Source organism: Gopherus evgoodei, chromosome 12 (genome assembly GCF_007399415.2).
Source record: "Gopherus evgoodei ecotype Sinaloan lineage chromosome 12, rGopEvg1_v1.p, whole genome shotgun sequence".
Classification (NCBI taxonomy): Eukaryota; Metazoa; Chordata; order Testudines; family Testudinidae; genus Gopherus; species Gopherus evgoodei.
The window spans coordinates 1,792,750-1,809,660 of record NC_044333.1 but is presented as its reverse complement, the minus strand read 5'-3'; the positions used below and the strand labels follow the sequence as shown (position 1 = coordinate 1,809,660).

Genomic DNA, 16,911 nt, shown 5'->3' with positions numbered 1-16,911 from the left:
GTTTTTAAACTAGGAGATGGGGGAAAGTCAACTGCAGCAGAGGAGCATGTGGATTGGACACAGACTTCTCTTAGGGGAAAGTCTAATGATAGAGAATCTCCAGGTTATAGTCAGGAGCAGAGGATGGAAGAGGATAATGTAAGGGCTGGATCAAATGATAAACAGTCACATAAAAAAGAATCTGACATATGAGAAAAGGGCAGACAAATAAACAGGGACAAGTGCTTGTACACAAATGCTAGAAGTCTAAATAACAAGATGGATGAACTAGAGTGCCTTGTGATAAAGGAGGCTATTGATATAATAGGCATCACAGAAACCTGGTGGACTGAGAGCAACCAATGGGACACAATCATTCCGGGGTACAAAATATATCGAAAGGAGAGAACACGTTGTGCAGGGGGGGAGTGGCACTATATGTGAAAGAAAATGTAGATTCAAATGAAGTAAAAATCTTAAGCAAATCCACATGTTCCATAGAATCTCTATGGATAGAAATTTCATGCTTTAATAAAAATATAACATTAGGGATCTAGTATCGACCACCTGACCAGGACAGTAATAGAGATGATGAAATGCTAAGAGAAATTAGAGAGGCTATCAAAATTAAGAACCCAATAATAATGGGGGATTCCAATTATCCCCATGTTGACTAGGAACATTTCACTTCAGAACGAAATGCAGAGATAAAATTTCTCGATACTTTAAATGACTGCTTCATGGAGCAGCTGGTACGGGAACCCAGAAGGGGAGAAGCAACTCTGGATTTAATCCTGAGTGGAGCGCAGGAGCTGGTCCAAGAGGTAACTATAGCAGGACCGCTTGGAAAGAGTGACCATAGTACAATAGCATTCAACATCCCTGTGGTGAGAAGAACATCTCAACAGCCCAACACTGTGGCATTTAAAGACAGGGTTAAAAGACAGGGAAGAAAGGGTAGGAATTAATGGTAAATTCTCAGAATGGAGAGGGGAAACTAGTGGTGTTCCCCAAGGGTCAGTCCTAGGACCAATCCTTTTCAATTTATTCATAAAAGATCTGGAGAAAGGGATAAACAGTGAGGTGGCAAAGTTTGCAGAAGATACTAAACTGCTCAAGATAGTTAAGACCAAAGCAGACTGTGAAGAACTTCAAAAAGATCTCACAAAACTAAGTGACTGGGCAACAAAATGGCAAATGAAATTTAATGTGGATAAATATAAAGCAATGCATATTGGAAAAAATAACCCCAACTATACATACAATATGATGGGGGCTAATTTAGCTACAATGAGTTAGGAAAAAGATCTTGGAGTCATTGTGGACAGTTCTCTGAAGATGTCCATGCAGTGTGCAGAGGCGGTCAAAAAAGCAAACAGGATGTTAGGAATCATTAAAAAGGGGATAGAGAATAAGACTGAGAATATATTATTGCCCTTATATAAATCCATGATATGCCCACGTCTCGAATACTGTGTACAGATGTGGTCTCCTCACCTCAAAAAAGATATACTGGCACTAGAAAAGGTTCAGAAAAGAGCAACTAAAATGATTAGGAGTTTGAAGAGGGTCCCATATGAGGAAAGATTAAAGAGGCTAGGACTCTTCAGCTTGGAAAAGAGGAGACTAAGGGGGAATATGATGGAGGTATATAAAATCATGAGTGATGTGGAAAAAGTGGATAAGGAAAAGTTATTTACTTATTCCCATAATACAAGAACTAGGGGTCATCAAATGAAATTAATAGGCAGCAGGTTTAAAACGAATAAAAGGAAGTTCTTCTTCACGCAGCGCACAGTCAACTTGTGGAACTCCTTACCTGAGGAGGTTGTGAAGGCTGGACTATAACAGCATTTAAAAGGGAACTGGATAAATACATGGTGGTTAAGTCCATAAATGGCTATTAGCCAGGATGGGTAAGGAATGGTGTCCCTAGCCTCTGTTTGTCAGAGGATGGAGATGGATGGCAGGAGAGAGATCACTTGATCATTGCCTGGTAGGTTCACTCCTTCTGGGGCACCTGGCATTGCCACTGTCGGTAAACAGATACTAGGCTAGATGGACCTTTGGTCTGACCCAGTACGGCCATTCTTATGTTCTTATGACTAAGCTCAGGCTCCCATGAAGTGACTGACAATTTTACATGGTCAAATTCTGCATATTGTCTTGTGGTACACAAAACCCCACTGTGTCTCTTGCACAATGCTGGTGAGCTTAACTTTCCTCTAAGCGCAGCAGGCTACAAAGGGCTGTGTAGGCCCACAGCCATAGAGGGCTGGGGAGAGGAGAGTAGTAGGCAAGGAGGGGAAGAAGTTGGGGGCATGCAGGGCTACCAGTGAGCAGAAGCACCTCTCCCCGGGGGCTACCACTGGCAGGGAGAGGGCTGGGAGGACGACTCTGGCCTCAACCCCAGAGCTGCTGCCGGCGGGGAGAGGGCTGAGAGGAGGAGTCCAGCCGCAGCCCAGGGGCAGCCTGCACCTCATTCTCCTCATCTCCAGCCCCAGCCTATAGCCCGCACCCCCCCACCAGCTGGAGCCCTCACCCCCGCACCCTAAGCCTCTGCCACAGCCCTGAGCCCCCACACACTCTGAACCCTCAGCCCCACCCCCGCCGCACGTCACTTCCATATTGGTGCACATAACATAGTTCATTTCACGCATAGCTATACAAAATTAGAGGAAACACTGCTGGTGAGCCACTTACCTGCCTGCTCCTCCACCAAAAGAGGTGCCAGCGGAGTTCATTCCAGCTAGGACAAAGTAGCCCTGTACCGTGGGTGACTCTCCCAGGATGCACCGCATATCTGGAGTGAAGGATTCTGGGCAGTTCACTAACTGCATGATCTCCAGAGCCTCCAACCCTGGCATCCTCCGCAGAAGAGAACTCAGCAGTGGCTCTAGTCACCAAAACAAAACAAGACAAGACAACTTAATCCTGATAAACCACAGCCTTTAGTCTACAGGCACTTCAACCACTCCTCCTCCATCCCCAAGCCAGACACACAAACCAGTCCATGTACTCCAAGATTTATATGATCTTAACAGACCGCAGTATCTTCCATGTCTCAGTGCATCTATGGGACAAACTAGATATTTGCTGTAAAGTACCACAAGTGTAGATCAGCAGAAGGGCAGAAAACCTAGCAGACCCTGCCTTCTCAGGCTAATTAAAATGGATCAACCCTAATAGAGAACCCTTTTGGGGGTATGAAGAACTGGCTATCCTCATTAAGCAAATTATCTCATTTCAATTTTTTTTTGGTTCAAGGTTTCCCTCCGCAAGGTATTTTGCATAAAAGCAATCACCTTCGTTTGCTCAAAATTCAGCAGATGCAGGCACTAAAATGATCAAGTTTCATGTTCCCTTAAAAATGTCTGAACAGAAATAAAGCTTTTATGCTCACTCCCCAGGCACCTGAGAATTCCAGCGTGAGTATGGGGTTATGAATCTCACTAGAGAGGGGTCTCAGAGCAGCCGGTGTCAGGTCTGGTCTTATAAGAATGAGGGGAGATTTGAAAGCTGCCTTCAACTACCTGAAAAGGGGTTCCAAAGAGGATGGAACTAGACTGTTCTCAGTGGTACCTGATGACAGAACAAGGAGTAATGGTCTCAAGTTGCAGTGGGGGAGGTTTAGGTTGGATATTAGGAAAAACTTTTTCACTCAGAGAGTGGTGAAGCACTGGAATGGGTTAACTAGGGAGGTGGTGGAATCTCCTTCCTTAGAAGTTTTTAAGGTCAGGCTAGACAAAGCCCTGGCTGGAATGATTTAGTTGGGAATTAGCCTTGCTTTGAGCAGCGGCTTGGACTAGATGACCTCCTGAGGTCCCTTCCAACCCTGATAGTCTATGATTCTAAGATATCTAGAACAGCGGTGTCAAAGGCTGGTGGGACCCTTTAAGGCAAGCCAGGCTCAGCCTTGCTTGTGACCCAGCAGCAAGCAAGCCCCACTCCGCTCAAGTGACGGTGATATGGCAACTGAATAATAATTAGTGATCCCAGCCGTGAAAGAGTTAGGAAAAGACAACACAGTGAAGAATTCTTTGGGGGAAAGAGATAGAGACTGTGACTGCAGAGATGGCAGGACTCTGTGACAGGTAGGAGAACCCATGGGGAGTGGCATAGGCTCCTGTGGGAAAAGCCCTAGGCTAAGGCCTACAAAGTACAAAGAGATGCTTAGGAGAAGCTGCCAGAGTCCCTGGGGAAGGGAAGCAGTAAAGGAAAGTATGTAAGACAAGACGCAACACAGGAAGAACTCTACAGGAGCAGGTTAGGCTCATGTGGAGGAGGCCCTGAGGTTGGGTCAGTAAAACCAGGGGACGATTTAACAGTTCAGCGGAGAAGGGAGAAGATAGAGTTACAATCCTCTAGTTAAAATATGGACAGAAAACAAAAATGAGATTCAACTTGAGAAAATGCAAGCCAGTACATCTGGGGAAAAAACCCAACACCCCATCCCACCGGGCAGGAGGAATCCGGGAGCAGTCATGTTATACTTTGTCCACATAAAACGTAACATCAAATTAGGTGCACCTGGCAGTCCCTATGCAAAAGGGATGCAGGATTGGAGTATCAGGAGTGTATGGCAGTTTACTGGTGCTGTACAGGGAGCCTATATGTGGAATAGCAGGCGGTGCTGCATCTTAAGATCAAATGCATTGGGGAGGTTTGCACTGTGCTCTTCTGCACTATACTTGGTACAAACTGACATGCTGAAGGTTAATAGGGACTTCCAGCAATGCACATAGGAGGCAACTGCAATTGATGGGAGTGGGATTCTCACACTAATTGCCCCACAAATTGACAGCTGAACCCACTTATTAAAGTGCCCAGCTTCCCCTGCCCCTTAAGAAAGCACAGATAAAGTTCTAGCAAACCCATAGCACAGTCTCCCCTGTAGGCGGCACTGCCTTCCCATTAAGCCCTCTGTTGTGCTGCCATGGGAGCTCTGCCCATGTAAGATCTGTAAACCAAGGTGGATAAAATCAATAAATATATATATAATCGGATATTTTTGATAAAATGCTTTTTGAGGAAAAAACTTAACGGTATCTTTGAACTATAACGTATCTTAATTAAAACTATCTCATCATGGAATAGAGATTATAAATTCTAATCCTATAGTATGAGACAATATATTCATGTAATGTTTAAGAAAAGTTTTGTAAATGAGTTCCAATAGTTCATGGATTAGGGACCCAATTTTATGGAGTTCCAGGGGCTTCTGTACAGATTATTTAAATTAATCTTTCTATCTACCTAATGGGGCTCAGTGTTCAGTCTAGAAGATACCATCAGAGATGCTTAATTTTGCAGTTCTCAAACTGTGGATTTGTGTCTCCAGAGATAACATGCTTAACAGCAAAAATATTTTAAAATAAATAAATAGAGGTGAGAAATAAGAGACCTCAACCCTACTGTCCCTCTGCAAATCTGTGTACACAGTCAGTCCTTCACCTCTCCCTAAAAGTGTAAAGTTTCAAAAAGTTCAATGAGCACAAGATTGTTGGGGGCAGAATAAATCTGGACAAGGAAAAGAAGACTGGAGATAAATGTGAAAAGGGAGGGACAGTCAGTAGAAACAAAAGTAAAACTGTTTGAGCAGCATATTCCAGAAGTCTTGAGGTCTTTCTGAGTGCAACCTTCAGTGATTTGAGATCTACCATCCATTCTCTCATTAGAAGGGAAAACCTATAATGGCAGCAGGCCCTAAAAGAGACCCAGTTTGGGAATATTTTAATGACGTTCCTCTACCTGTGAGTAAGACAGGAATGTGCGCAAAATGCAAGCAGTGCAACAAAGAAATGCAAGGCCTCGTTGCCCAAATGAAACAACATCATGAGAAGTATTTCTTCTCAGGAGGAAGCTGTGTTGAAGATGATGAAAGGAACAAGTCTGAATATGCAGGATTCTTCAGTTTGGTAAACTTTATTTCATACCTCTTTCTTAAGGACTGCCTGTCTTCCTTCTGGACTACTACCCCATGCTACTCATCCATGTGGGCACAAATGATACTGCGAGGTGTGACACTGAGCAGATCAAGAGTGACTACAGGGCTCTGGGAGTACGGGTTAAGGAGTTTGGAGCACAGGTGGTATTCTCTTCGATTCTTCCTGTCAAAGGTAGGGGCCCGGGCAGAGATAGATGCATTGTGGAGGTGAATGCCTGGCTGCGAAGATGGTGTCACCAGGAGGGCTTTGGCTTCCTCGACCACGGGATGCTATTCGAGGAAGGACTGCTAGGAACAGATGGCGTTCACCTTTCGAAGAGGGGAAAGGCCTTATTTGCGCACAGACTGGCTAACCTAGTAAGGAGGGCTTTAAACTAGGTTCGACGGGGACAGGTGAGCAAAGCCCACAGGTAAGTGGGGAACAAGACCTGGGAGATGGGTTGGAAACAGGAGGGAGCACAGGCTATAATGGCAGAGAGGAAGGAGGGTCAGGGCAAAGCTGGGAGGCAAGATCAAACCAGTATCTTAGATGCCTATATACAAATGCAAGAAGTATGGGTAATAAGCAGGAAGAACTGGAAGTGCTAATAAATAAATACAACTATGACATTATTGGCATTACTGAAACTTGGTGGGATAATACACACGACTGGAATGTTGGTGTGGATGGGTGGATGGGCTCAGGAAGGATAGACAGGGGAAAAAGGGAGGAGGTGTTGCCTTATATATTAACAATGTACACACTTGGACTGAGGTGGAGATGGACATAGGAGACGGAAGTGTGGAGAGTCTCTGGGTTAGGCTAAAAGGGGTAAAAAACACAGGTGATGTCGTGCTGGGAGTCTACTACAGGCCACCTAATCAGGTGGAAGAGGTGGATGAGGCTTTTTTCAAACAACTAACAAAATCATCCAAAGCCCAAGATTTGGTGGTGATGGGGGACTTCAACTATCCAGATATATGTTGGGAAAATAACACCGCGGGGCACAGACTATCCAATAAGTTCCTGGACTGCATTGCAGACAACTTTTTATTTCAGAAAGTTGAAAAAGCTACTAGGGGGGAAGCTGTTCTAGACTTGATTTTAACAAATAGGGAGGAACTTGTTGAGAATTTGAAAGTAGAAGGAAGCTTGGGTGAAAGTGATCATGAAATCATAGAATTTGCAATTCTAAGGAAGGGTAGAAGGGAGTACAGCAGAATAGAGACAATGGATTTCAGGAAGGCGGATTTTGGTAAGCTCAGAGAGCTGATAGGTAAGGTCCCATGGGAATCAAGACTGAGGGAAAAAACAACTGAGGAAAGTTGGCAGTTTTTCAAAGGCACGCTATTAAGGGCCCAAAAGCAATTTATTCCGATGGTTAGGAAAGATAGAAAATGTGGCAAAAGACCACCTTGGCTTACCCTTGAGATCTTGCGTGACCTACAAAATAAAAAGGCGTCATATAAAAAATGGAAACTAGGTCAGATCACGAAGGATGAATATAGGCAAATAACACAGGAATGCAGAGGCAAGATTAGAAAAGCAAAGGCACAAAATGAACTCAAACTAGCTATGGGAATAAAGGGAAACAAGACGACTTTTTATCAATACATTAGAAGCAAGAGGAAGACTAAGGACAGGGTAGGCCCACTGCTCAATGAGGAGGGGGAAACAGTAACGGGAGACTTGGAAATGGCAGAGATGCTTAATGACTTCTTTGTTTCAGTCTTCACTGAGAAGTCTGAAGGAATGTCTAGTATAGTGAATGCTTACGGGAAGAGGGTAGGTTTAGAAGAGAAAATAAGAAAAAAGCAAGTAAAAAATCACTTAGAAAAGTTGGATGCCTGCAAGTCACCAGGGCCTGATGAAATGCATCCTAGAATACTCAAGGAGTTAATAGAAGAGGTATCTGAGCCTCTAGCTATTATCTTTGGGAAATCATGGGAGACGGGGGAGATTCCAGAAGACTGGAAGGGGGCAAATATAGTGCCCATCTATAAAAAGGGAAATAAAAACAACCCAGGAAACTACAGACCAGTTAGTTTAACTTCTGTGCCAGGGAAGATAATGAAGCACGTAATCAAAGAAATCATCTGCAAACACTTGGAAGGTGGTAAGGTGATAGGGAATAGCCAGCATGGATTTGTAAAGAACAAATCGTGTCAAACTAATCTGATAGCGTTCTTTGATAGGATAACGAGCCTTGTGGATAAGGGAGAAGCGGTGGATGTGATATACCTAGACTTTAGTAAGGCATTTGATACAGTATCGCATGATATTCTTATAGATAAACTAGGAAAGTACAATTTAGATGGGGCTACTATAAGGTGGGTGCATAACTGGCTGGATAACCGTACTCAGAGAGTAGTTGTTAATGGCTCCCAATCCTGCTGGAAAGGTATAACAAGTGGGGTTCCGCAGGGGTCTGTTTTGGGACCAGTTCTGTTCAATATCTTCATCAACGATTTAGATGTTGGCATAGAAAGTACGCTTATTAAGTTTGCGGACAATACCAAACTGGGAGGGATTGCAACTGCTTTGGAGGACAGGGTCAAAATTCAAAATGATCTGGACAAATTGGAGAAATGGTCTGAGGTAAACAGGATGAAGTTCAATAAAGATAAATGCAAAGTGCTCCACCTAGGAAGGAACAATCAGTTTCACACATACAGAATGGGAGGAGACTGTCTAGGAAGGAGTATGGCAGAAAGAGATCTAGGGGTCATAGTAGACCACAAGCTTAATATGAGTCAACAGTGTGATACTGTTGCAAAAAAAGCAAACGTGATTCTGGGATGCATTAACAGGTGTGTTGTAAACAAGACACGAGAAGTCATTCTTCCACTTTACTCTGCGCTGGTTAGGCCTCAACTGGAGTATTGTGTCCAGTTCTGGGCTCTGCATTTCAAGAAAGATGTGGAGAAATTGGAGAGGGTCCAGAGAAGAGCAACAAGAATGATTAAAGGTCGTGATAACATGACCTATGAAGGAAGGCTGAAAGAATTGGGTTTGTTTAGTTGGGAAAAGAGAAGACTGAGAGGGGACATGATAGCAGTTTTCAGGTATCTAAAAGGGTGTCATCAGGAGGAGGGAGAAAACTTGTTCACCTTAGCCTCCAATGATAGAACACGAAGCAATGGGCTTAAACTGCAGCAAGGGAGATTTAGGTTGGACATTAGGAAAAAGTTTCTAACTGTCAGGGTAGTTAAACACTGGAATAGATTGCCTAGGGAGATTGTGGAATCTCCATCTCTGGAGATATTTAAGAGTAGGTTAGATAAATGTCTATTAGGGATGGTCTAGACAGTATTTGGTCCTGCCATGAGGGCAGGGGACTGGACTCGTTGACCTCTCAAGGTCCCTTCCAGTCCTAGAGTCTATGAGTCTATGGACTATTCTTGAATTCTCACGGTTGAGCAAAAAATATAGTTGTTACTCTATGGTACTAACATTTTAGATGCGGTTGTGATAAAAAATAAATAGCTGAAATAAGCAGAACTTCCTTTTACAATTTCACCTTTAAAGTAGTGGTGAGTGTCAGTGCATGCAATGAGTAATACTAAATGAGCAGTATGACAGCAATAATTAAATAACTGCACTGACTTATTTTGTTTAGTAGAATCCATCCTCAACAGACAGGATTCTGAAGACTATCCACCTTCAAGATCACCATCATTTTCTATCGTTTCAGAGTTATCTGCCAATGATAGTGTTTCAGTCACATCATGTACATGTCATAGCCACAGTAAAAAGAAACAATCTCCATCATTCAGAAACAACCATAGATAAGTTTCTGATAAGAATCAGATTACAAAAGGAGGTAATCAATGAAAAAATTGCCCAGTTTGTTTATGCAACAAACTCCCCTTTCCGTATGATTGAGACCCCACACTTCATTAACATGGTTCAGACATTAAGACCAGGATACAGTCCATCCAACAGAGCAGATGTCACAGGGAAATTGCTGAATAAAGTGTATGAAAAAGGAATTGAGCAGTGTGCAAAAGGTCTAGAGGGTGAAATTGTTAACCTGAGTCTTGATGGGTGGAGCAATGTCCACAATGATCCTGTTGTATGTGCTTGTGTGACAACAGAAGAAGGGAATGTCTTCCTTGCAGAAACAACTGATTCATCAGGAAATGTACAGACATCAGAATACTTACAAGATGTAGAGGTAAAAGCTATAACAAACTGTGAAATAAAAATTCAAATGTCTAGTACACAGCTTAGTCACAGACAATGCTGCAAATGTATCCAAGATGAGAAGAAATTATTCAGAAGAGAGTCCCAAGCTAATAACATATGGTTGCAGTGCTCATTTGATGCACCTCCTAGCCAAAGACTTCAGTGTTCTAGAAATATAGGTTAATGTTGTTGAAACTGCAAAATACTTCCATAACAAAATACACTTTGCAGCTGCTGCTCTGAAAAAAGTGGGAGGAACCAAGCTAACTCTCCCACAAGACATGTGATGAACTCAGTGGTGGACTGTCTTGAACACTACATCAAGGACTGGCCTAATCTCTGACAGTTTGTGAACAAAAATCGTGAAAAACCTGATGGCACTGTCACCGCCCAAGTTCTCAACATTGGGCTTAAGAGAAATGTTGAACACATGCTGAGTACCCTGAAGCCTATTTCTGTAGCCTTGAACAAAATGCAGGGAAATAGTGTTATTGTTTTATTTGCTGTTTTATTGCTAACACTGAAATTTGGAAGGAACTGAGTGAGATCTTAAAAGAGAGAAATATACAATGACAGAGTTAAATTACAAGCATTAAAAAAACGAATGGGACAAGCGCTATCTCCAGCTCATTTTCTTGCAAATATTCTCAACACTCAGTACCGGGGTCAAACCTTAACTGCTGAAGAAGAGTAGGAGGCTATGACATGGACATCCAGCAATCCTCCCTCCACAATGCCAACTAGAATAAGGGGGAACCAGAGCGAAGGGTGAACCATTCAAGAAATGTGTGTTTGCTGGTGATGTTTGAAAGAAAGTCACAACAGTGAACTGGTGGAAGTCACTTAAGCACTTGGATTCAGAGACTGTTGAAACGATAATCTCACTTCTAACAGCAGTAGCTTCTTCTGCCGCTGTAGACAGAATATTTTCTTCCTTTGGACTAATTCATTCCAAATTGAGAAATTGTTTGGGACCTGAAAAAGCAGGAAAGCTTGTTTTTCTTTTCCAGATAATGAACAAAGAGGAAAATGAAAGAGAAGACCACTGAGTTGCTGCAGAAATCAATATTTTAAGTTTCTCATGTTGACCTGGCTGACATAGTCAATTTAATTTTTTTTTTTTTAATATTTAACTATTTTAGTTAAACAATTTTAACAAAAACAAACCTGATTTTAAAAAACTTGAATGTTTAACTTAATTTAAAAAATTCATGTGCTTGTTTTGTTAAAATATTATATGTTTGCTGTTGAAGAAAAAAAATCCAGAATACATAACATTGTTGTTTTAGTTAAATAAAACAATTTAAATGACACTCTGACGACATTCTCGTCCTAATACAGCATGGCAAGAAAATCCTCCAAATATTAATGATTAACCTGTTGAACTGGAGATAGTTCACCTCCCAATGACTTCATAAATATCTGCTTCAATTACTTTTGGCAAATGAAATAACCAATAATTTAAATCAATTTGATTTAAATCAAATCTACCCTGCTGCAAACCCTGTCTGATTAGCGTACCAAAGTGATCCCAGTCCTCATGCAGATTCTGAATCTCCAGCTGGTTTCGGCCCTCAGTAAAAATGGGCTTGGGGTTCTTCTCAAAGCCCCCTGAGAGGATGCCACCTTGCCAACTGCGGATATAGATCCTGCCATCTGGGTCCACGATAGCTATAGAGGAAACATGAGACTGTATGGAAGGACTGGGAAGTGCAGGACAAATTACAACTTTATTTATATCAAAATAGACCGTGCTCCCCACACAGAGAGGCTGGGAATACAAAAATGACTCGCAAATCAGTCAGTGAAGAGAATTCATTAGAGAGTAAATCAGGCCTTCTGGTCAGAGAACTGGGTTCCCAGGGGAGCATAAACACTACTTACAAGTTGCAGAAATGCTTGCTAGAGAGACTCTGTGAGTACGAGTGTGAGTGTGAGAGAAATGTTTTCTACTTCCCAGCCCTGGTATCCATGTGTGTGCTCCCCTTTATGGGAGCCAAAAGCCAAGTGTCTGGGGAGGGAAGGGTTGATATCGCAAGTGCTCCGGTTGCCCCATACTGCTCAATGACATGCCAAAGCCAGTGTAAAGCCTTAGCTTCAACTGAAAGAGAGAAATGCATGGCCCATATGGGCACAGCAGTCTCCAAGGAGGACATAATAGCAAGATTAGCATCATCCCTCCAGAGCATGTGATGCATGGTTGCATCTCTGATGGATGCATCAATTACTTGCAAAGCGAGAGTAAAAATCATTCCCGAGCCACAATTTCTGCTATCTGAGCTGGCAAACCCAAAAGAACTCATCTTTTGTGGCAAGAGTTTATGTTTGAGTAAATAGACAGCTATTCCCCACCTCAACTCTGAAAGAGAACACTCAGAACAAGTGAGCCTGAATGCAAGGCACATTCCCAGCAGAGTTCAGGACTATGGAAAATGTCTGCACTCATCAGCTCTGCCTCTCCAGCCAGCCTTGCCTTTGGAAGGACAGTGATAGTTCACCAGCAAAATAAATCAGAGTAGGAGAGTCCTCACTTGGTGTGTTGCTCTCTAGTGGCTTCTTCAAGGCACGTGTCAAGAGGTAGAAGTGCTCACAGCCATGCAGTGGGATACTGACTGGCTCCTCATTGGAGAGACCCAGCTCGTAGGCCCACTGAAACCAGAAAGGGTTAGTTAGGGTAGAAGTGACTGGGAGAAAGCTGAGTCCCATGCATATTTTGTCTTCATCTGAGTGTTTTTGCTACAGCACCAGAGAGCAGATCAATGTCTATGCTGCTGTAATATTGACTTAGACGGAATTATTTACTTTTTTCCCCCTCTCTACTTAGATTATAAGCTCTTTGGGGAAGGGAACATCTTTTTGTTGTGTCTGAACAGCAACTAGCACAATGGGGGCCTAGTCAATGACGGAAGCTTCTATGTGCTATCATGATATAAAACAAAACAAACAATTTATACTGTGAAGTCACTACTGGTTTGGCATCCAAAGAAAACATAATAGACAATGATTCTTCTAATGGCCTCCTGGTCTGCCAGGGTCCCATGTTACCAAGATGGACAGTTGCAGGCTGAGAAACATCAACTGGCAAATATATCTTCAGGGCTGACAAGCTGTGATGTTAGAATGAGGAAGATTTCCAGAAAAATTATGGAGAGTCAATAGTCTCATTAAGAGCCACAGCAAAGTCCTTCACCTCAGAAAGATGTGCCCCTCCCATTGACTGAGACTTGGCAGGTGCATATTGCCACATTGCAGGATGCTTCTCAGCAGGTTGCCACTTAGATTATAGTGCCAAGCAAACAGCATGCACTAGTCTCCTCTTAGATATAACTACCATTCTGGGGCACTGAATAGCATGCCTTTGATGTACTGCAGCAGACCAGGCCAAAGTGAACCTTAACATTATAATCATAATAATAATGTATGAAACTACAGAGAAAATACAGAACATATACACGTCTTTATATTAAAAGCAAATAAATGGGTGGCAGAAACTTAGCACTGCTAATTAGGACTGCTCTAATTAGGACAGAGATAGCATGGACAGAAAGGGCGTAAACACAGCTATTTGGGGATGTAACCAATATTTTCCTATTTTTCGGGCTGACACGTGTTCGTTCATTCTGAAGAAATGTGACATGCGCTTTTAGCTGCTACTGAATTATCTCCCCCTCTGCTATTACAGCTACCGAATACACTGGAGTCCTTACAAGAGGACACAGAGGGGGGAATTCCCATCAGATCTAACCTGCCCAGCACAGTTGACAAAATACTGGCATTCAATCTGTCCTCTGTCAGTCTCCACTCCAGTCACGCAACCTTTCTGGACCATGACATGGCTGATGCTTGTCTGCTCATGGATCTGGACACCTGCATAGAGAGGTCAGAGAAAGGAGTCAGGATACCACAGGCCTTACTGCTAGGATGAAAAAATCAGGCTGCTAAACCCAAAGCCAAATTAACAGCTTCTCCTCCATTTCAGACACAGGCATTTCCTATTTCTAGATTAAATCTTCTCACAGGGAAAACAGGAGAAGGACTTGCATACAACGTTTTATGTAGAAAACCTTGATGGCTTGTGTACAATGAAGCAGAACAGATCCTGCAATGCAGTGAGCTGGAGTTACAGCCTTTTTAGTGTGGGACTTATACTGGGTGATAGGAGCAAACGAATAGGGAGCACAGATGACATTTAAGGAGGAAGGAAGTGTGCACAAGGAACTCTGTAAGCCAGAGTAAAGACCCTACAAATTTATAAATGCTGGAGTCTTAAGTTTGGATGGTGGCACAGATACAAAAGCTAATGGCTATTTCAAGGGAACAGGGTCACTTTTGCCCCAGTTAGTGAATGACACTGAAAATAAGCAGGACTCAGAAATTCAACTGGCAAACAGAAGTTCCAGCCAATGAAGTTCTGAGACAACCCACCGGGTGGCGCTTAGTGAGACTAACAACATATTTTTTTCAATCAAGGGCAGTGATACAAAGTCATAAGTACAATACTAGGAGATGCTACATGATAAGAATAGCACTTCCAGAGCACTGGAGGCAATTGGCTGTTGGCCTCACACCTTGCTGCGCACAAAGGACATGCTGCTGCCGTTCAGCCTCCACCTTGGCTTCAGAGCTTCACCCTTGTTCACCTCATAAGCTTCCTCCACTCTGACCAAGTTCCACTCCCATCTCCTTTGCTAAATCATGACTTTGTTTCTTCTTTCAGACCACCCCAATCTCACTGAACAAGCTTCCAACGGGCATATGCCAGGCCCACCTCCAAATCCCCAAACATCCACCTGCCCAGTTAAGTGTTCCAGCTTCAGTATTCCAGTATCGCACACTCCTCTGGGCTCATATATAATGAAACTGTCCAGACTGGTATGAATCCACTTGTGCCTTTAGACTAAGCTCCCATCTGGGTTTACTATAGGTAGAAAGCATTGTGTAGACTTGTAGGGTTATATATAAATAATCACTATAGCAGCCTGTGGTGTGTGATTCCTTATATTAAATATCTCAAAAGATGAAATACCCAAACAAGATCTGACCTGACTTTAGGATGGAGAAAAATAGATTTAAAGTACATTTCCTTTAAAGAAAGTAGCAGACTTTGGTCATCAAAACAGAATAAGATGAATTCCAAATCTGATACCATTCCCATCAAAGGGTCGTTTTCCTTTATAACAACAAGGCAGACATCACACAAGGAAGCTGGCATGTTATAGATTAAAAATATTCATACCATTTCGAGAGGCAGCATTTGCCAGAGCAAGACTCACATCGACAGATGATACGACTGCGTCCTCTGGCACATACATGGCACCCACCAGGTCATGAATGTTGATTAGTGGGTGTAGTTGTGCCACTTGTTTTGGAGCCATGATTTCACAAGGTATCCCCATTACACTGCCACAGAAAACACAGAGGATGCTTTTCATTAGCCTCTCAGGAAAGGCAAGCACAGGTAAAGTTTAAGATCAGGTACAGTTTCTCTCTTATATATACCTGAGCCTTGAGGCAATGCGTTTCAGGGAGATCAGTCGATCCTGAGTCTGAGCCAGTGAGATAGAGCCTGTCTTCACGTAACCTAGGACAATGACCAACCAAAGTCAGGTCTGAGTTGGGCAGGTTCTCCAAGCCCTCGTATTTCTAGTAGAATCATTGCTTCCAATACACAGCAGCCAAGAAAGCCCAGCTTCCCACATTCATACGCTGATTAGCTAGTAACCTACAATTGTTTTAGAAGGCACAGTTTAATTTAGACTACTAAAGTTATTTTAATCCTGCTTTATACTAAAAGTTACTCAGGTTCATAAATACTCTCACCGATTATATTCCACACACTCCTGCCCAGTAAAGGAGAAACTGGCAGGGCAAGAGGTTAGAACTAGGGACTCAGACCACTGACCCAGGTGCTCTAATAACTGCTTAGTAAGCTGAAGAAAAAACCTTAACATGTAATAAATGAATGTAAACCTTTTGGCACCAACGTAACTCCATTGGCTTTCATGGACGAATATGACCCTTTAAATATTAACCTTATTTATAGGCAGGGCTGGTAGGGCTGACTATTAAGGTTGCCTGACACATTCCACTGTAAGACTGTTTTCTGTTGCTTATAATTCTGCCAGACGTTAACTGTGTGGGCTGAAATTATATATATTTGTTAATTTTGAAACTTCAGCCTAAATGATTTAGCCATTCTGAGAATGAGGCTGGGGAAAATGTGTTGCATTGCCCATGTAAAAAATTTTGGAAAACTTTTCTTTTAAAATGCTAAAGTTCCCCCAACTTTGGAGCAGGGACCTGAAATTTGGCAAGAGCGTGGCCTTTGTGTCATGGATGTACCTTTTACCGTCCCTGCAAAAATCAACCAAATTTAACCAAGCTATGCCTTTGAAAAATCACAGTTCACACATGCACAATAGAGATTTGCTAGAGTTTCACATCTAAATCCACAAACACTTTGTCTACTCTGACCTGGGGCTAAGCAGGTCTTTTCCTGAAGCTGCAATTCTGTACTACTGCAGACTGGATCAGGGCTGGTCACTGGAACTGAGAGCAAGGAACCTGACTCTGTTGTGCTCTCAGTGCTCCCTCTGTTCGGTACAGGTAGCGTGGAGGAGGATGCTGCCCGATTAAAATGCAGAGGGAACAAGATCTGGGAAGGGAATGCCAGGAAGAGTAGAATAGGACAAGTAGCTGGAGGAGAGGGAGAAAGAAACTGGGACTGGGAATTGGTGTTAGGGAGGAAACTAGGACTGGCTGGGCAGAGACTGGGAGCCAGGAAGTGGGTGACTGAGATCAGATGAGCTTGGGAGAA

General features: G+C 42.8%; 1 protein-coding gene across 9 annotated transcripts in view; it reads right to left on the bottom strand.

The window, feature by feature from the left end:
* Window positions 1-16,911, bottom strand: part of PDPR (pyruvate dehydrogenase phosphatase regulatory subunit) — a 113,195-nt gene that overhangs the window by 72,100 nt on the left and 24,184 nt on the right. For 5 of the 9 annotated variants that reach the window (XR_004002757.1, XR_004002758.1, XM_030581155.1 and 2 more), the window contains 6 exons: window positions 15,594-15,675; window positions 15,331-15,494; window positions 13,840-13,961; window positions 12,626-12,743; window positions 11,616-11,765; window positions 2,683-2,875 (listed from right to left, as the gene is read on the bottom strand). Coding sequence is in view for 7 of the 9 variants with exons in the window: in XM_030581155.1 (XP_030437015.1) it covers window positions 2,683-2,875; window positions 11,616-11,765; window positions 12,626-12,743; window positions 13,840-13,961; window positions 15,331-15,494; window positions 15,594-15,675 (829 nt within the window). In the remaining 2 variants the exon portion in view is untranslated. Of the gene's footprint in view, window positions 1-2,682; window positions 2,876-11,615; window positions 11,766-12,625; window positions 12,744-13,839; window positions 13,962-15,330; window positions 15,495-15,593; window positions 15,676-16,911 lie in introns of those variants that run through there. The other 4 variants (XM_030581160.1, XM_030581162.1, XM_030581163.1 and 1 more) reach the window with 4 other exon arrangements.